This window comes from Daucus carota, chromosome 3, assembly GCF_001625215.2.
Source record: "Daucus carota subsp. sativus chromosome 3, DH1 v3.0, whole genome shotgun sequence".
Classification (NCBI taxonomy): Eukaryota; Viridiplantae; Streptophyta; class Magnoliopsida; order Apiales; family Apiaceae; genus Daucus; species Daucus carota.
Window position 1 is genome coordinate 12428246 of NC_030383.2, and position 21350 is coordinate 12449595.

Genomic DNA, 21350 nt, shown 5'->3' on the forward strand with positions numbered 1-21350 from the left:
TGGTGATCTTTTCTGTAGAAAATAAGAGATGCTAAGAAATCTGATTGTGTAAATATATGAAGAAAAGAAATTAAAGATGCGAGGAAAATAGTGAAACCTTGAAAAAACCAATTGGTTTTGAAATTGGGAGGAAACTGGAATGGAGGAATAAATCTTAGGGGAATTATCTTGTATACTGTTTTTTCAATCTTATTTTCAAAAATATTACTTTCTCTAATCTTATTTTCAAATGTACTACTTTCTTTAAAATATTTTCAAAAATACTATCTTTTTGAAAATATTTTCCAAAAATACTATATACCGTATTTTTGGAAAATATTTTCAAAAAGATAGTATGTTTGAATAAATATTTTTGATAAGGTAGTATTTTTGAAAATAAGATTGGAGAAGGTAGTATTTTTGTAAATAAGATTGAAAACGTGGTTATGAATAAAAAAAACCCTAAATCTTATTTGTATATGTTCAAATTTCATTGAACAACATTAGTTCAATTTATTATAGCTTGACAAACAGCTCGATCGAAACGGGTCTGAATCTGTCGGGTTTTAATTAGATTAAGATTGGTGGAAACTCAAAATCTTTTAAGATTTTATGAAGTAAAAAAAACTCACAAATATTTAGTAAAAATTAAAACAAAATATTTTGTATAGATATATAAATCAATAAAATAATTTATAAATTATGGATTGATGGATTGAATTTTAAATAGAATGAATTACACTTGTTTCGATTTGGTTTCAGTTTTAATCATATATACCGATAAAAAGTAAAACTATCACCAAATTTTAGGATTTTTTACGTCACAAAACCAATAAATTTGAAAAATATATTGTTTAGATTATAATCCGATATGTTTTTGGAAGATATATGATGATATCATTTTAATGTTACCAACTAGTTATTTATAATAGAATACGTATAATTAATAATTTCTTATATAATATGAAATAGATAAATAATTTGTATAGTGAATAATTATATGTAAACATCTAATATGATATTTTACGAAATTTACGTTTTGGTTCTGTTCCGGTGATCTTTGGATTCGGACATATTAAAAATAGCTTCAGATTTTCGAATTGGATTGGAAAGATTAAAATCTGAATTTATATTCGACCAAAATATTCAGATTTTCAAAAGAATAACAAAACCAAACGAGAGGTGAAAAGAAAAGACCAAATACAAATATTCAGGTCTCGTAAGATCCAATCGAGTCGAATCGAATATATTAATAAAATTTGATCTATTATTATTCTATATGAATATAAAACTTAGCATGATATAAAGTCAAAAAGTAAAACTATTTTTTAAGAGTAATTATCTAAAAAATATTTAATAATGATTCATCACATATAACATGAATTGAGTTGGAATTTTGAGTTCTCGTTTTCTGATTCAATGTGGACGTCCCTAGGTGAATATGAGCAATCATCCTACCGTCTGGATAATATTTGAAATAGCACAAGCCTGAGCCTGCAGATCAGATCTACATCAAGTTTGGGCTCATAGTGATATAGAAGTTGCACCTCACTCGCACTTCGTCTAATCCTTTTTTCTGGGCAGAGGCAGATAGGACTACTAAAGCTTGTTCTTGCTTATTTCGAATCTGTTGGATCTGAATAATCTGAAATTTAATCGTATTTGATTGCAGATTCTCTTGATTATCTAAAAATGTTATTTGTTCATATTCATAATTTAAAAGGACATTCAAATTTCCCAACAAAACCTGATATATTCATAAAAGCGGTGCCCTGATTAGTGGAAAAGGGTTGAACTGCCGGGATGGACTTCAGACCCACAACAGACTTCCACAGGAAATGAGCTCAGGAAAAAAAAAAATTGGAAATTCCCTTAATGTTTCTAATTCAGATCAAAGTGAAACTACGGGTAGACGTTTTGGTAAGCAAATATTAATATACAAAAGCTTTGGAGGCTGAGAAAGAAAGAACGAAACCAGACGAATACTTTGTGTCTCTTACTGATAAAGAAAAGGATGATCCATTTCCAACTTGATGAGCAGAGTTATAATGTTTTTTTTAAGAAAAACTAACCAAAAGATTGGGCAAACAAAACAAAGTACTGCTCTTAACAAACTCTATTGAGAAATTCTACTTTCGATTCCAAATGCATGATTATGTACCCGTTATCTATTTGTCCGCTTTTATCCTCTTAGCACCTTGCAAATCAGGCAGGCTATCAACCTTATGCTTCCGCGACAAAACATCATGCTGATATGCACAGTTTGCTCCGTGCCAACATCCCTTCGAACTGTTAAAGAAAATACAAGACTTCTTTATCGATTGTGGTTTCAGATCCCTAGATCTGGGATGACTTACTGGCTCCTGACTTTGTCTTGATACTTCATTACAGTTAAACTGTGTCTGCTTCTGCTGCTTTTCGCTACCATGTTGTTGAATCAAGCTCTTATAATAGTTGATATCTTTGGCAACAGGTGTCCCTAGAGGCCGAGCTACTGTAACAGGCTCTGAAGGAAGCGGGCAGATATCCACAACACGACCTGGTCTACCAACAAGAGAGCACAGCGATTGGCAAGAGGAAGTTGCCAATGAAGATGCAACTGTGTCTGTTCTGCTAATGTGCAATTCAGATGAAGCAGGTAAACTAACGCCCTCTGACCTATGGTTTGGCATGTTATGTGGATTTGGAACAAGCCCTGGCCTAACTACAGAAGTGTGCACTGGTTGGCAAGGGAAACTTACCAACGGAGATCCCACTGTTTCTGTTGTCTTGATGTGCACTTCTGATGGAGCAGGCAAACTAATGCCTTCTGACTTAGGATTTGGCATGTTATTAATATTGGTGCTTGCTGCATGGCTAGAACCTAGCTTCTTCATTATAGTTGGATCCCTGAGTATTCTAATTAGCAGATCAGGGTCAATATCGTCTGCCATCAGTGCACTCAAGGCAGTATATGCAGCAGCTACAATGTCAGGTTCAGCACCAAGGGCTGTTTTTGATGGTGAATTGACATTAGCGGGAGGAGTCGGGTTGTTTCTAGAACTAGATTCAAGACCATGGACTCCTGGAGCACAGAGCTGGGACTCTGAGCTTGTTGGAACAGCATTTCGTAAAATGTTACTTAATGATGTATCAGTTGCTGCATCATCTTCTTCAATCGGAGTAATTGGAACTAAAGGAGTGTGTAGAGTGTTGTCATGAGAATCATCTTGCCTCGTCAACATAGAAGGGCTGCACGAATCAACAATATATATATATATATATATATATATATATATATATATTAGGCAATATAAAACCAAAAATTTTATATACATAATTGGCCCGTAAAAAAACCCAAAATTCACTGAAACAGAAACTGATGAAAGTAAAGGAAACAGTACTTTGGAGGAATGGCAGATGGACGAGGATAAACTGCTTCAAGCACTCTCATCACCCGCTGATTTTGACACTCAACTTCTTTGCTTTCTTCACCCGCAACCACTTGCCACATGAGATCCAATACGAACTGGAATCCGAGAAGAAAACAGTATATGTAAGTATTAAGTCTACCTATTAGATAACCCACTAACACTCAAAAGTTGAGTTAAAGTACTGGCAGACATGAATGATACACATCAAACACAGCCAAAATAATAGAAAAAGGTGATATCATAATTAATATCAAAACTAATGTGCCAATAAAAGCCTCACCCAACCAAAGGTCAACCAAATTCCAGAAAAGCGCTTCCAATGTTTGCTTAAATTAAATTACATTAGATCACTAGAGTAACCATATATGTTAATTATTTAAAGAGCCGCATAACTTAATTTCAAAGTGTACTCACATTGTGACTTAATGTCAATGACCACTGAGTTAATACATACATACATACATACATTGCTCAATATACAGTTTAACTCACTCCGCACTTTTCTTAAATTTTAAAACAAAGGAAAATATGTACCAGCAGAAATGAACTAGCATGAGACAGTCAGCAACACTTACTTTGGGAGGACATTTCCAGTTAATGACGCGGATTTTAGAAAATTTGTTATAAAAACTATATGCTGGATTTGTTCCATCAAAACCAGGTGGTGATTTATCCACAGATCCAGCTCCTTTAGAAATCACCAATGCCTTCGCCTGTGGATGATCTTGAGCATTCAACCCGATTAACGAAGGAGACTCTTCTGATAAAAACAGTTTGACCTACAAAAATCATAGGCATCAGCTTAGTGATTAATATGCCACAGACTGAAGTCGAAAAATGCTTAACTTAAACAGGAATAACTTTACATATATAGTGGGAAAAATAAACGTGCACTACCACTCAATTAACAGCTTGGATGCTCCAACAAAATATACCATCAGTATCCAATTTTGCCTAATTAATAATTGGCGGGAATAATTTTGCCTACTTAATAATTTTGACTATAGATAAAATACAACCACTCTACCAGATTCACTACCAGCATTCTATAGAAGAGATTAAATTTTACTTGGTGCCATGAGAAAAAGATAATATATGGCTTACCAGTGGACATTTCTGCACAGACTATTAAAGAACACTCCACATTATAGCAGGAAACATATTATTATTTCTTACAGTGGTATAACTTTATTGAATGTATAACTCTACAATAAACAGGATGTAGGAGCATCACATGAATACATAATCCACATGTTACCCTCATGTCTGATACATTCTTCGCAACATGTAATTAGACATAATTAGATAGTATATGTTCAATTAGACAATTCTCACCAGATATTGGTACATAAGACATTTTTAGAAGAGGATGCCCCATCTCTTACATGAGTTCTTCACTGAAGCATTAAAATAAAATTACACGAACTATGAAAATTCAAGCATCAAACATCATGTGAAAATCATGTAGAGCATCTCCTATGATAGTTAGTGACTCATATCCCCAATAAAATCCTCAAAGAATCAAAGTTACATTTGTATAAGTTTCATTCTTATCTACCAAAAGGTAACTTTGCACACTGGTTTTCATATATTCCAGTCGACCAAAAAGCAGAAGTTACTTAAAGTAAACGCACCCTTATTGGTAACACAACCACAACTACTCAGTATGAAAATATGAACACACATCTATACGGGCAACAACAGCAGCTTCTTCCCCCATTCATTTTACTCTTGTCATCTCACCGCTTTATTTTATTTCATGAATCAGGTCTAGTTTATTACAATTTATAGCCGCTTATTATAAGTTTATCTTCTGAATATGAAACTTATATTTAATATTCCAATAACGAGACCACAAAAGCACAATCAGGAATCTGGAAGTATCAGGGATAAGGTCAGCTGTTATACTTCATCTTTGTTAAACATTTTAGACTTTTAGTGAGTAATAGCATTTGACGAGTCGGATTGTTTCTTATAAGAGACCAAAGAAATGTAGCTTTGAGTTTCATAAGAAAGTAACTGTTTCCACATTTTACAAAAAAAAATTAGGCATAAATAAAATCAAGGATTGCAAAGCTAAACCAACTCGAACTTGATCAAACAAACTCTCCATAAGCTTCATTTTTCCATAATTCCAATGCCTAAAAGCGTACAAATATTGCCTAAAAATATAGTCGAAACAGAACAGAAATGCAGTAGCATTGCATCAATCAAACTTACACTTTCTTTTATATTCTCAAGTAAATTATATATTATAATGAAGGATTAAAACATTAAGCATGTAATTACCTGAGAGAGATTAGCGTCTGAAGTCCAAGAAACAGATTTTGATTTCTGAAATCTTCGCATTTTAACAACAAGCAACACTACCAATTCGATTGTGGAAACAGATGATATTATCAATCTTCTTTTTAATTGCAGTTGGAAACCCTAATTATATTCAGATTTTATATGATTTATGATTGTATAGGTTTGTAGTACACTAAGATTTGGTTACTCGCTGGCGAAACCCTAGATGATGATGTTGTCGTCGTCCAGGGGGTTTTTGGGTTTCAGCAGTTGTACTGACTGTTTAATGACTGGACCCATCACCATTCGTATCCCTTATATACAAACACCTTTGATATTCCTACTCCGATTCAAATTCTATGTACTAAATTACTCGAGGAATAGGCCTCACACTATAAATTCGTACTAATTTAAGGGCTTAATAATAACGTAATAAGCCATAATATATGTAACAAATTTGATCTTATATAAATATATTATCCGGTTTTATAGAATTTTGAATATTACTCCCTATGTTTCATAATACATGTCCACTTTTAAACAAATTACGCATATTAAGAAAAACTAACTTTTATAGAAATCTTTCACTTATTATTGTATTTATTGGATTGACCAAGTATAATACTCCCTCCGTCCCCCTCAATTGTTTACATTGGAGGGGGACACGGAGACCAAGACAATGAGTAAAGTTAGATGAAAAGTGGGTAAAGTGGTGAGACCCATCAATATTTAATAATAGATTTGAGATAGTGGAGGAAGGTAGTGGGTGTAATAGTAGTTTTTATTGTTAAATATGAGATAGTGGGGGAAGATAGTGGGTGTAATGATTGAAAAAACTTACTATTTATGGTAATGTAAAGAAATGAGAGGGACATCCCAAAATAGTAACTGTAAAGAAATGAGAGGGACAGAGGGAGTATGTGGTATATATTTAATTTAGGAAATATAATAATTTAGTAAGGTGTGGTATAAAACTCATCTTGAAAATACAAATATTGACTACATTCCATTGAAACTTGAAATGGACAACTAATTTGAAACAAATTTTTGTTCTCAATAGTGCATGAAACGGAGGGAGTATATATTTTTATTAGATACTTTTACTCGTTGATCTTATGTAATATAATATAAATACTAAAAATGTAGTCGAAATTAATTCGGTTCAATATTCAAAAATGTAGTTATTTTACAATATTCAAATTTGGTTTACTTAAATTTTAGCTAGTCGACTAACTAAAATTGAAAATTATAAAAATTTCAAATACTGAACCACATTAATTTCAGTTTTATAATCAAACTAAAATTTAAATTTTAATTATTATATAAAATCGAATTTATCAAGTGAAATTTTAAAAAATATCTAAAAATATGAAAATTATTACTAAATTCTACCACCTCCATCCCTCTGGATTTTATACGTAACTATTTGACACGCATTTTAATATTTTAATAAAATATTATTCTATAACTTATTTTAATATATATTATTATTTTCCGAATAAAAAATTAATAATTAAATTTTTATTCAGAATTAATTTTATTTTCAAAAAATAAGTTATATATATAATTTAGAGAAAAATTAAAGTGCGTGTCGCTCCCGTGCGTATAAGGGACGGAGGGAGTAACTTTTTAACACCAAAATAGTTAAAAATAAAATAGGTATGATCATTTGTTTCTTAAAACAATGAGTCACCAACGGCGCTAAGTTGTTTGAAGTTTAGAGCATCTCCAGCAGTTTAGCCATATTGTGACGACCCGGATTTTCAAAAATTATTTTATTATTTTTATTCATAATTTTCGAGAAAAATGAGAAACAAAATTTAATATTTTATTCTAGCTTGATAATTTCCAAAAATATTTGTTTAAAGTATTTCCTTGTCATTTGGGTATGAGAAAATATCTATTGATTGTGCAATTATTTGTTATGCGATTTAATTGATTTATTTTTGTACGATTATATCCGTGTGTCCATTTTTCTGCTTTTGATATTATCATATTATTTTATTAAAATTTGTTATACTCTTAAATGGATATTTATTTTTGTAAAAATACAAATATAATTTGAAAAATTATATTAATTGCTCGATAGTGATCATAAATATTTTTAGGAACTTTTAAAATATTAAAATCTTATTTCTACAACGATATAATTTTTAATTAGTTTTTGAACGCAGCTAACTTCTAAATTTTGTATAAATTTCGAAAATGCTCTATAAATCCCGAAACTTCTATTTTATTAGTTTTATAATATTTCAGGATTTATAAAAATATTTCGGTACTTTTCCGGAGAAGTTTTATAGGGAATTTTCTCCGTAAATCAGTTAAAACGGATACATAGCAAACTAGCAGTTCTATTTATTTTATGCCACGCATCAGTATTCTTTTTCGTGCGTTAGCCACGTAACAAGCCATCTCCCGGTCATATTTATTTGTTTGTTTATTATTATTCAAAACCCTGCTCCTGCTATTCACTAAACCCACCGCCTCTAATCTTTTCTCTCGCAATTCTCTCGTGCCTACATCTTTCGCAAGGTATCCACCTCTGTTGCTATGTTGTGCGGCCGCCGGGCTCCGCTGGAATCACCTGCCGCCTCCGCCAAGCTTTCACCACCGCGCTCCTCCGTTTCTCTTTCTACTCAAAGCCGTGCTCCTTCCCCCGGGGCGCTCTCTTAATCGATTTCAATTCCTAAGTAGCAGTTCATCGTGTTCCATATTCGTTCTAATTTAGGTACAAATCAGACCACTACCTCTTGATAGTATATAATCCAACCCGGCAGTATTCTCAAGGTCCTTGGCCAAGTCTGGTCCAGACTCAGCACAACCCCGGGAGGAATTCGGCCCAGCGGAGAATAGTCCACCCACTCCAGAACATGAATCCGGATTGGTGAGAATAGTTCAACCATGTCCTGACAAGTATCCCAATCCGGATTGGGTACCTCAATCCCGCCAAGAACCGGGAGCAAGACCAACTCCAACCCCGGTTCGAGAGACCGACAATGCAAGGACGCAATCCCTGAGGCGCACCCAACCCTGAGAGAATTCCATGACCCTGGAGAGGCAATCAACCCGGGTTGGTGGACACCAGTCCTGCTAGAACTTAGTCTAGATATGAACCGGGATCCAAGTCACACAATGGTCATCTACTGACACTATGAAGACAAACCTCAGAACACTCCAAAATGCTGACACCTGGACAGGTGTTAAGCATCCAAGCCCTACAGATGGACGACAGGATCCAAGGTACACATCCTTAAACCCTAATCCTAGGCCTATAAATAGACCAAGGATGTGAGGCTTAAGGATCTTCTTCTCCACACTCTCATATTTCTCACACACTCTAAGCCATCATACACAGCAGCCATACACCTTCACCTACCACACATAGATAGCTCATTTCCCGTCTATCTATTTTCCGACGCCTGTACTCATTCTCACGCCGGAGGCGCCGCGGGGCTCAAACCCCCCTCCGGTGTTGTTTTGCAGACACCCGTCCAGCAGCTACACCGCAAGACACCAGTACACGACGGAGGAAGCACCAGAACGGGATTTGGCGTTATCATTTGGCGCTAGAAGGAGGGGGAGGATGTATTCTCCGTCCTGTGGTCACGGTGCCACTGGACTCATCTTCATCAGCAAACTCCCGAAAAGGGAGTCCCAATTCAAACCTGTAAGCTTCAAAAGACACTCAAATCTCTAAAAACCCTCTCAGCCATGATTCTCTTTGTTTTGTGCATGTTAGCAAACCCTGCCTAGAAGAACCCAAATTTGTCTATAGTCCATCAAGACACCTTGTCCTGTAGTCCCTTACACCTTTGTCATTTAACTATTTCTAGCATTTCTTGAAGTAGTAAGTTGACTATCTGCCTACACTATTTCTGTCATTCCACTACTGTCTATACTGCACACATACACTTTCACCAAAAAGCAAGCATACTCCCTGTGTAGTCCTTGTTTGAGTTGTTCACTATATTCATGACAAGAGGTGGAAAAACCCAAACTCAATTAACCCGATCCCAGCAGTTCAACCTGGGGGACCAGGACAATCCACATCAAGATCTCATCTCTGAACCACTCTTGACCGGGATCAATCCAGTAGAGACCCGGATCAACCCAAGCGATGGCCGGGTCACAATTGAAATGAACCAGTTCAAGTACATCGATGTCCCGGTGACCGCAGACCATGCTGCAAACCTAACCAACATAGAGTTGGCTGAAGTAATCCAGTTATACCAGGAACAACGAGCCGAGAACCTCAAGGGACCCGGGTTGATTGCTGATTCTGAAGACTCTGAAAATTCCCGCCGACCCCGGGGTTCCGTCTTTGACCGGATTGGTGGCAAAGTCAAGAAAAAGAAGCAGAGAGAAAGTTAGGATGTCCCCTTCATTCCTCATTTTTAAGGATTGTGAAGTCATTCCTCATTCTATTTTGAGAAATAAAATATTCACTTCTTTCCTTTTTCCCACTATTTCCCTCTTTTCATCTTATTAAAAGTTGAATATAATACTATAATAATAATTGAGAATGTGAATAGGGAATGTTGTTGGAGTTCTCATTCACTAAAATGTAGTAATCCATTAAAAGATACATATTTTATTATATATTTAGGGAACGGGTTAGGACTCTGCTAGAGATGCTCTTACTGATCGGTCATAGACTTATTTATACTTCACAGGTATATAATATTTACTATATCATTAGTTAAAATACTAAATTTATTTTATAAAATACAAAAAATTCAGTTAATCACAGTTTAGGGCCCTTTTTGGGAATTAGCGGTTAGCTGTTAGCGGATCGAATTAGTTGTTTTGACTAGCGGATTGAATTAGATGTTTCTCGTAAAAGTGTTTGGTGAATAACGATCGATTAGTTTTTTCTGACACAAACCAAAACCGTTAATCCAAAAATCTCCTCAAACTAACTTTTTCAAAATTAGCTTTTTGGATCTAAATATCTATTTCAATCCGCTAACTACGAACACTAATATTAGCTTATTTTAGTGGTCAAACCTCTAAAACACCTCAAACCTCTAATTTTGCCCCAAACCTCTAATTTCCAAATTGGGCCTAAATATCCAAAAATATAAATTTTGCTATCAAAAACTTAACCAGGATATGTATATATATATAGGCTCATGATCAAATAGAAACCAATTTTAAAATAAAAACTAGAAACCAATACAAGTTAGTGATATTCTCAGTACAATTTAGTGATATTCTCTTTAGGATTTAGTGATCTGTGTTGAACGAATTAGTGAAAACTTAATCTCCAGATATGTTCCAGCTTAGAATCTCCAGATCTGTTCACGTTTTCGATTCAGATGATGGTGATAGTGGTGGAGATGGTGGAGGTGAAGGTGGAGATGAAGGAAAGATGATTGTAGCGGAGGTTTGGGCGGCTTGAAATAGGGGGTTGGAGCGTTGCCGGAATAGTGGCGGCTTCGCGTTTGAAGTTGAGTCGAGGTGGAGAAAGAAGTATGAACGGGGCTGAAGGAGGTTAAAACAACGATTAAGATGGGGCTAGTGAAGATGGAGGTGGAGGTTGTGTTGTTAGAGAAATAATGGAGGTGGAGGTGGAGATGGAGGTGGTGGTTATGGAGGGGGCGGGCGGCATAGAGGTGGTAGTGGTTATGAAGGAGGCGACGACGGAGGTGGTGGCGGTGGAGATGGGGTTGGTGAAGATGAAGGTGGGGTTGGTGAAGATGAAGATGGAGATGGGGTTGTTTAAGAATTTAGTGGTATTTGCTTTAGGATTTAGTGATATTTCAGTTTGGTTTTTAGTTTCTAGGATAAGGAGGTTTCTATTGGAGTAATACTCTATATATATATAGAGAGAGAGTTTTACTCCAATAGAAACCTCCTTGTTCTAGAAACTAGAAACTATCACTAAATTTCTAATAGAATATCACTAAATTCTCAAACAACCCCACTTTCTCCTTCTTCTTCTCCAACCCACCAACCCTCCACCCCACTTCCGGCAGCTTCACCCTACCACCCCCGCCAAGTCTCTGCTACTCTCTCCACCTCCATGCCGCCCGACCCTCCATAGCCACCACCTCCATGTCGGCCTCCATTATTTATATCACCACCAAATCCAACCCCCCTCCGGCCTCCACCGCCCCTTCCATTCCACCCCCACCTCCACCTCCACCTGCACCTTCGTCCCCACCTCCACCTCGGTCTTCCTCACCTACAGTACCGTATATCTAGTTTAATGCCGATTTAAATTCCATATCTTTGCCAAAAATCTGCCGGACAAAGCTAAAGGCTCCTTCCATGTCCACCACCTCCATCTCCACCTTCACCTCCATTATCTCCACCACCGCAACCACCACCTGAATCGGCAACTAGAACAGATTCAGAAATTCTGGGCAGTTTCCGCAAGTTTTCACTAATTCGTGCAACACATATCACTAAATCGTAAAGAGAATATCACTAAATTGTACTGAGGATATCACTAACTTGTATTGGTTTCTAGTTTTTATTTTAAAAGTGGTTTCTATTTGATCATGAGCCTATATATATATATATATATATATAGGCAAGTGATCAAATAGAAACCAATTTTATTCTAGAAACTAGAAACGATTCCTTGAATCACTGTTTATAACCGCATATATCACTAGTTTCTATGTTGTTAATCACTATTTTATACAGTATATTCATCAGTTTTTATTTTTAATATATTGAGAAAATTTACTTATGATTGACATTGGTGGTCGATTATTGATGATCAATTATAGTTGTAATCTTGTAGAAGGTCTATGATGGTAGCAAATGACCGGATGAGGTGTGTGATGATAGTAGATAGTCATTAGTAGTGGCAGGTTATGATGACAAATGGTGATAGGCAAATTATGGTTGTAAGTGAAGGCGTCAGTGGAATGGGTTGATAATGATGCCGAGAGTTTCATCAATGTAGTATTATTGAAGATGATGATGATGATATACGTTGTATATATGTGTATTTATATATATATATTTGTCAGATTTTACATATATAAATTAGTGATTTTTAATATACAAATGAGTGATTTTTGTAGTTAAGAACAGTGATGAAAAACTGGTCAAGGACTAGTTTCTAGTTTCTAGGCTAATTTAGTTTCTAGTGGAGTAAGCCCCTATATATATATATATATATATATATATATATATATATATATATATCGCTTAATCAAACCGAAATTATTCCGATTTTTTGACATTCAGTTAATTAAATCAAATCCTCTGTTTATGGAAACCTATCCCAAGCCCGAGATTCGTTGAAGGGAACCGTAATGGATTTAATTCAGGGGCATTCTGACATCTTCCAATTGACCTCCAATGGCTCTAGCAAAGGTGTGAGGGTGTACAAAATGTTCGTATGCCCTTACGAATTCATCAACAAGTACATCGTCTTTACCTCTTTGCCTATACTTTTAGGTTTCTTGCCCTTCCTTAGATAGCAGTATTTACGGGTTGTATTCGATTGGGATTTTAATGGATTGTTTTTAGTTTATAGATTTCAACGGATTATACGTGATTTTGATTTTGTGCGGATTCTTGATAAAATGTCCCAGAGTTAGATAGGATTTAAGTACAATACTTCAAAATTCCATTGATTTTGATGGGATTTCAAAAAACTTAAAAATACACCGAAGAATGCCACAACATCCATCATTTTATGAAATGCAAAAAAATCCACCAGCATTTGAATACCATCAAATTTTAATGGATTTTAAACAATCCCAATTGAATACCATCGGATTTTAAAGCATAATTTAAAATCCCAATTGAATACCACCGGATTTTAAAGCATAATTTAAAATCCCAATTGAATACCTCAAAATTTTAATGTATTTCAAACAATCCCAATCGAATACCCTCGGATTTCATGGATGCAAAAAAAATGTTTTAAACATGTTTTAAAATATGAATGCTCCACACCGCTTCATCTCGACCCAGAATACCTTTTATGGGATCTATAGCATTTAACATCATGATGATATAAATATTTACTAACATACTCCCTCTATCCCAAATTATATGTAGAGCTGGTTGACTTTGAACACGTAATTTAAGGTGCATTGACCGTCTGGTTCCGAAATTTATTTTTTTAATTTTCCTTTTGTAAACGAAAATTTCATATTTATATTTGTAAAAATAAAATTTTAAAAATAAGTAATGTAGCTATGCGGTTAATGGACTTTAAACTGCGTGCCCGAAACCAACGAGCTCATCTAATTTGGGTGGAGGGAGTATCTTATACGGTAGACATATCTTAAACCGTCACTTTCTGCTGTTAGATTTTTTAAAAAAGGCAGCTAATACAGAATTTACAAATGATAATAGCATATATTCAACGTAGAAAACGTTAGGCATAAAAAAATCCTAGAATGAGATAATTTTTCGCCGAACGACACTATAGCACCCCTGTATATGCATCTAGTTGAACGGTTCAGTGTTTTTATTCGCGAAACATATGATACTAACATATGTAGGTCAGGACCGTACCCCCATTTAATAGATATCAACGGTTTTGCAAAATATGAAACGTGAAATGAAGTAAAAAAAACCCATATATTCCTTCAGAAAAAAAGAAGTAAACAAAAGAAAAACCAAACACATGTTACAAGGGATTTTAAAATCTGATAAATAACGAAAGAAAAACATAAACTCGGACAAACACGAACAATGTTACCAGTAGTGCAGTAAAACTTTCAAAACCTCTGATCCACAAATTCCAGAAGAAAAAGGGTGCAGAAAATTGTCTTTCAGTCTTTTCAGGACTGTTACAAACCCATGCACATCTCAACTTTGTACATAAACCATTTTCAAGTTGTCATCTTCCTTGTTCGTTTCTTCAGTTCAACGCTGCCATTTTCTTTCTGACAAAAGCGAAATTAAAATTTAAGTGAAAAAAGATTACATGAACAATACAAAAGAAAATGGCTAGAAGGCTTTAGAAAATACCCTGAGAAGGATTGCTTCCATTTCCCTTTGTGCTCTGTTGTGCCTGAGACATAGAGCGCTGTATACGAGGTGAACCTTGCCTGCCGTTGGTGCCAGGCAGGGAATGCCTCTTTTTAATATACAATTCCTTGTCTTGCACATCGGGACTTGACCTTGGCGAGATGTTAGCATAAGCTTTAGCTCTTGCAGATTCTGTTGCTTGCATGTAACTAGGGACAGATTGACTGCTGCTACTATCTCTTGGTTCCTGATCAACCTGATCTGCTTTTGCTGAACCAAAAGAATTCCGACGTTTTCCAGATCTCTGATCTTTTGGTAATAGTTCTAAACTACTTCTAACACCTGAATCGTTACTGGGTAATGGGGATCGTTTACCGACAGATAAAGACTTCCGCTTTTGGCTGGATCCATATTTCTCACTTCTAGACTTTTTAGATTTTGTAGATACCTGGCTAGAAGGCGTAGTTTGGGACTCCTGGACAGTTGCCCGGCTTCTTGGAGATGCTTCCGGTGATGATTTACACATTTGATTAACTGCTTCATGTTCCAATTTTATCTGCGTATCGGATGTATTTTCTTCCAACCTATCATCCGGTTTTAAGGATTCTGCAGTGACAACCTCTTCATCAGTGATATGTTTCTCCAACTGAGTTGTAATGGGATTTGCTAGGTCAGTATCTAGCTTGATGGGTTCATCTACCCTAGCTTCAAAAACTATGTTTGTGGTGTTCTTGGGATTCTCCACTGCTTCCTGTGCAATATGGACTTCCTGCTCATCCACAGCTCCAATCTCAGACTGATCTGGTGAATCAAGAGTTGAAGATATAGAAAGTTCAGTTCCACATTCCGACTCACCAACTACAACCTTTGTAACAGAGGACACAGCACAATCAGCCAAGCTAGTGTCCCGTGCTTTAAACGAATCATCTACAGAGGCGACTGTATCCTCGCAGGTTTTGAGTTCACTTTCTTGATTGGATATGTTGACTGATTTTCCAGAATTGGATGCAGAAGTTAGGTCTTCAAATTTTGATTGGACTGCAATAAATGCAGCATTACTAGCCTTCCTTGATCCATACACAAACTTCCGTCCCTCGGTCTCCGGTTCTTCAGAGGCAACTCTTTTCATTGATCTTTTGGGTTGCTCCTCCAAATCAGGCTTGCTAGAGAGGGACTTGGGCTCTACTTGAGGACTTGAATCTGATGCTTTATCTTTATCAGGAAGTTGATGTAAATTCTCAGTTGACTTTATCAAGTCCAAGAATTCAGGCTGAGGCTGCTCAAAATTTTGGTTTACCAAATTTGGCTCAATTTCAGATGGCACTATGGCTTCAGTGGTGTCGGGGTTAAAGCAAGGGACAGCTGCCATTGTACCTTGGTACCTTAAATCTGTCGATTCAGCGCCCTCTTCAGCTGGACACGTAGTTTCCACATGTCTTTCAGGAAGTTTCATTACCTCGTGCTCCTTTATTTCTGTAACTGGTTCGGATTTTGGTGATTGTTCAATTTCTAAAGGTGAAACTGACACCCATCTTTCCAACCATTTCCAAGCTGAATCAGGTCTCAAGGGATCACACTTGATGTTCATGGATTTCGTCCTTGGTGATGATTCCAGTAGCTTTAATTAAAAATATATTTATGTTAGTTAACAAAACTTGCGGCATGTTACTTTAAGGAAACAGTTGTATAACTTGACAAAAAAAAACTGAGATGTGTACCTGACGAGCAAACCTGTTACTAAGTAGCTTTTCAATAGATGTATGTGCTAGATCTGGTTTGGCTCCCGAATTTCTATCTACCTGAAACACGGTGGAAAGATAAAACGTGAGTATTGTGGTGGGAAGGTGACAAATTATCCTAAATTAGGTAAAAAGTAAATAGGAAGAATAGCATTAAGTGCACTTTGCATTTCATAATAATATTTTTACTTCTAAAAAAGCTTAATCTCGCGGAACACATTGCAATTTTTAAAATCTACACAAATAGATGTTGAGTTTGTTTGCATGTGATAATGAGAGCCTGCATTAAAATTTTCACAAAAACTCAATCAGCAGAACAGTTTTCAAAAAACATTCCCTCAGCAGTTCCTGTCCCTCAGATGATCAGGCTAAGTGTAGCTATAATAAGTAACATTAGCTGCTTGGGTAGTTGGATACTCCTATTTAATTAGTGACTGGGAGCAAGTCTAGCAATATTTATTATTGCTGCGAAGTATAAACAGAAGATTTTTCAAAGTATCTATTAGAAGGTAAATCGAATCAAAAAAATTCATTAATTCTATATCAACTCAAAATTTCATTTATATACCACAGAGCAACCCTAAATATAAGGACGGGTGGATGACACATGAGGTATAACAGGAGAGCTTTAGTGAAAATAACATTACTGTCGAAAGTCAATAGACTCAATACAGCTGTCTCATAGTACCTTTTGTGTATGATTATATTTCTCAAGCTTTTCATGTAGCTTCTCTTCATCAGTAGATTCAACAGCGGAAAGGCGAGTACGACGTGCACGAACTAGAACTTGCATTTTGATAATGGCTTGCACACAGCGTAAAGATCCCACAGCATGCCTTCGAACCAAATGTCCTCGTACAGCTGCTTGCAGCTTGACTATATTCTTTTGCTTTGACAGTTCTCTTTCAGCCTGATAAAGTATAGTGATGCACAGAAAAGTGATATTGTATGTCTAGAAATATAATGAATTTCTAGGAACAAGAAGTTTAAAAGATCAAGAAATTTTTACCAACACTTTTCTAATAGCAGTCTGTATGACAGTAACTACAGATTCATCAGGTTGGATATCAAGCTTGGTGTCCACTTCTGCAACAGCTACGGACTCCGGAAATTTTGAGTTTATTGAAGCTGATAGCTGCAGCATCTCTTCAGTCCTTTCCACATCAGACGATTTTTCTGGAATAGCAGCTCTAGTTTGGATCTGATAGTCAGCACAAGCAGGTTCAGGGATCTCCTTACTGTCAGAAGAAGGAATTTCTGATATCACAGTGTTGCTTAGCACTCGATGCCTGGCAGATCTCTTCCCAAAACTCCATCCACGTTTATCGGTAGAAGCCTTGCTCTAATGAATTCAAAATTAAGCTTTTTAGAGTGTGAAAGTGAGTGAGTGTGAGAGTAGGTGGGTGGGTGGGTGTGAGGGGGGGGGGGGGGGGGGGGGGATAAAGGGCACTGTGTTGTATGTAAATAAGATGAAGGGAATCAACAGCTAATTCAGAATATTAGCAAAGTAAACCCAAAAATGGACACTAGATAGTATGTGCTACAGTGAACATTAGCTAGTCAATAGCACTAAGGAGCTATTAGTGTCATCTGCTATATAGTTCAGTGGTCTCTCTTTAAACTAAATAAGTTTAGATGCCAGTAAAAACTGAGAGAGGCGCATTTTTAAAGGTATCTCATAATATAACAGGAATGTGCATCGGTTATATAGAGTAAGATTCATTCAAGAAAGTCTCTAAGAGAGAATTATACAATATGAAACAAAAGAAAACAGTAGAGCAATTGCAAGATGCTAGTGTCGGTAGTCATGTGTATTATCCATATTTTCCACACTACCAACCTTTTGATATGGTAAGGAAGTCACCAACCGGAAACCATCTATCCTATAAATGAGATCTACAACGTAATACATTGCCCAAATGTTTACAATATGACAGTAATAAAGTTATAGTCCTAGACATTGAAACATAATTGCAATGATAACACGGCAACTTCAAACGCACCATGACACCTTAAAGATGCCAAAAAGGACCGACATAAAAAAAGCACCAATTCATTGAGCAAAATTTTATGATTACAATGCTATTTATACGGCCACAGGAAATGCTGCATGCCAACAAGGAATTAGAATCTAGTGCCAAAAATGATATTTTCCTCAATGAAAGCAAATCAGAAAGAAAATTTACTGAGATTGTAAATAGGTCCAACTTTAGTATTATATAACCAATGAAAATGCCAACTTACTATCAGTGTGTTTTTATTATGCTAACAATCCGATAGATAATAACCCTACATAATTGCAATCCTGCAACCATAGATCACTAATAATGGGCTAAAAATTTGGGAGATCACTCAGATCAGAGATGGTAAGGAAATGTTTGGTCAACTTCCTTTAACTCAGTCATCCAGTTATCTGTTCCAATCCCCCAATATGAAGACTCACACACAGACCCTAAAGATCATGACTATACAACCATCGAAGGTGACGTGCATTTTCAAATTGGGAATATCGGAGAGGCAACAAACACAATCTCGAGCATTAACAATTAACATCACCAAGTAATCTCAAATCCAAACCCTTCAGCAAGTGTGATGACTTAAAAAGCAAACTAATTGCATCAGAATCCAGCATCTCCAATCACTTAACCAACAAATCAAACCATGAACAATTAAATCAACTTAATCCATAATTCAAAGAAATGCCCATAAAATAAAAACATAAAAGATCAAGACTTTAGTCAGATAAATAAAGTTTAATACACAATGTAACAAAAAAAAAAGATAGAAATCTAGACATATATACCTGAGAAAGCTGAAGGTCGTCTCTATCAACAGAATCTTTTCCACAAGCAATGATCTTGAAGCAAGATGCAGTGGATCTTCCCATCTCTCTCTCTCTCTCTCTCTCTCTCTCTCTCTGTTGTGTGTGTATTTGTCTTAATCTTGTTTCTCTCTCTAGAGCACAACAAGTAGTGATAAACACAGCTCAGTTTTACCCACTACACAAACATCCAAGATAATATAATTACTCCATGAGTTGGTTGGAAATTGTAGCAGCAGCAATTATAACATTCTACAACTACAGTAGGAGAATAGTGCAAGAGATACTAGTAGGAGTGTATAGTGCAAGAGTAACGTGGAGGCGGACTTAAACACACTCCCTCAATTCTACCTTAATTTTGTGTTTCAAATCCGTGTTTAGATTTATGTAACCGTTGGGACAACGCACTTCCTTTCATAACTGTACTTAACATAAAGCTTAATAATCACTCCAGGTCTTCAATGGTTTTAAAATAGTTATCAATTTAATATTAAATATATATTCTTGCAAAAGAAAAAAAAATAAAAAATATGGTGTATTAGAATTATCTTTTGTAAATAACTTCATTTCAATTTGAATTTTAAATGACATAATTTGAGTTGCAACTTTACATTCTCAATTTTATATTGTATTTAAATATTTTTGATTTTAAATGAAATTCATATCCAATATATTTTTTATCCAAATATATAATTTTATTAAATTCAGAATTTCAAATGAAATTTAAGTTCCCATCATAATATCAGTCATAATATCAGTTCACTAGAAATTTAAGTTTTCTTGACGAAATCAGCTGAGACGCATACATCGCGGGTTTCTAGGTAGCAATTCGTAGATACTTTGATTGAATATTACATTTAACCATGAAAATGCTAAACGAACTTCAATTTAGAACATAAACTAGCGTCTGTTGCTGTATTTTAATACTCCTTCCGTTTCAAATTAGATGTCCACTTTAAAAAAAATCACACAGTTTAAAAAAAATGGTTGTTCATTCATTAATTGCATTAAATGCTCAAAATATGTGAAGCGAGATTGATCTAGTAAATATAAATAAGAGATATATGGAGTAGAATTGACTTTAGAAATATGATTTTGCATTGAAAGTTGAAGTGGACAAGTAATTTGAAACAAAAAAATTTCTTGAAAGTGAACATATAAATTGAAACGGAGGGAGTACATACTTAGTTACTCCCTTCACGTCAGTTTGGATACCAATTTTTACGTCTCCTATGAATCTTTTTTTTAAAAATAATATAATATGTGGCTCCTATTAAATTAATATATTGAATATCATGACAACTCCAACCATACTCTTTATATCTTGCTCTTTATTTATATTTTATTATTATTTGAGAAAAAAGTTGGAGAAATAATCAAAGGGAAGTGAATAGAAATAAAAAGAAGTGATTATTTTATTCAATGGAAAGAACTTAGATGTAACACCCCAGTCCCACATCGAGGAGTGTGGAGATTTTAGTTCAGTTTATAAGCATAAGTACTACTACTAATTGCACCAACAAATCATGATCTTTTGAGGGCCTGTGGTGGGCTTGTGGATTACCCAAGTTGCTGCAATTGAGCCAGTCTATTTGGCTTATTTTCGGATTCGGAGTTCGGGACTTGACCCGATTTTCGAAAAAGACTCGGGATTTGACCCGGGTTGTTTCATTAGAAGCACTTAGATGCTTTTTTAAAGAAAGGAGAGAGAGGAAGCGCTAAAATTTTTAAAGAGCTATTAGGAGCCCGTTGGAACTCTAATTTTTCATATCCTCTCTGAATTTAGAATTAATAGCTTGTTTGAGAAGCTCACTAGCATTTTACCCGTGCTGCGCACCGAATGGTTATTTTTATAAAATAAAAATAAGTTTGTATACTTACAAATTCAAGTACATATTGTTTTATCATTTATATAATTTTATTACATAATATAGGTATAAATTTTTTAAAAAAACAATATTATTTCTTAAATACTCTACTCAACACCCTCATATTATATGAAATGAAATAATCATATTTTCTTTTCAATCAAATATTATATAAGGATCGACTATCGTTTAGAGATCATGGAATGCGAATGCAATCCTGCTCCCGGTTTCGGATCCAAAATCTGAATTATCTCAATTTCATACTGAATCCTGAATTTGCACCGATGTTGAT

General features: G+C 35.3%; 2 protein-coding genes across 2 annotated transcripts; both read right to left on the reverse strand.

Moving 5' to 3' along the window:
- Positions 1-1941: 1941 nt before the first annotated feature.
- On the reverse strand, positions 1942-6005 carry LOC108211822 (zinc finger CCCH domain-containing protein 6). The gene is made up of 4 exons (XM_017383519.2): positions 5682-6005; positions 3968-4171; positions 3363-3487; positions 1942-3210 (listed from the first exon to the last, which is right to left on the reverse strand). Exons 1-4 carry the CDS (start codon positions 5739-5741, stop codon positions 2148-2150), a joined length of 1452 nt encoding a protein of 483 aa, XP_017239008.1. The 5' UTR covers positions 5742-6005; the 3' UTR covers positions 1942-2147.
- An 8213-nt stretch (positions 6006-14218) lies between these two features.
- On the reverse strand, positions 14219-19549 carry LOC108214737 (protein IQ-DOMAIN 32). The gene is made up of 6 exons (XM_017386900.1): positions 19173-19549; positions 17379-17711; positions 17058-17279; positions 16349-16429; positions 14631-16248; positions 14219-14545 (listed from the first exon to the last, which is right to left on the reverse strand). The coding sequence occupies exons 1-6, from the start codon at positions 19254-19256 to the stop codon at positions 14526-14528; spliced, it is 2358 nt and encodes a 785-aa protein (XP_017242389.1). The 5' UTR covers positions 19257-19549; the 3' UTR covers positions 14219-14525.
- Between the last annotated feature and the right edge of the window lie 1801 nt (positions 19550-21350).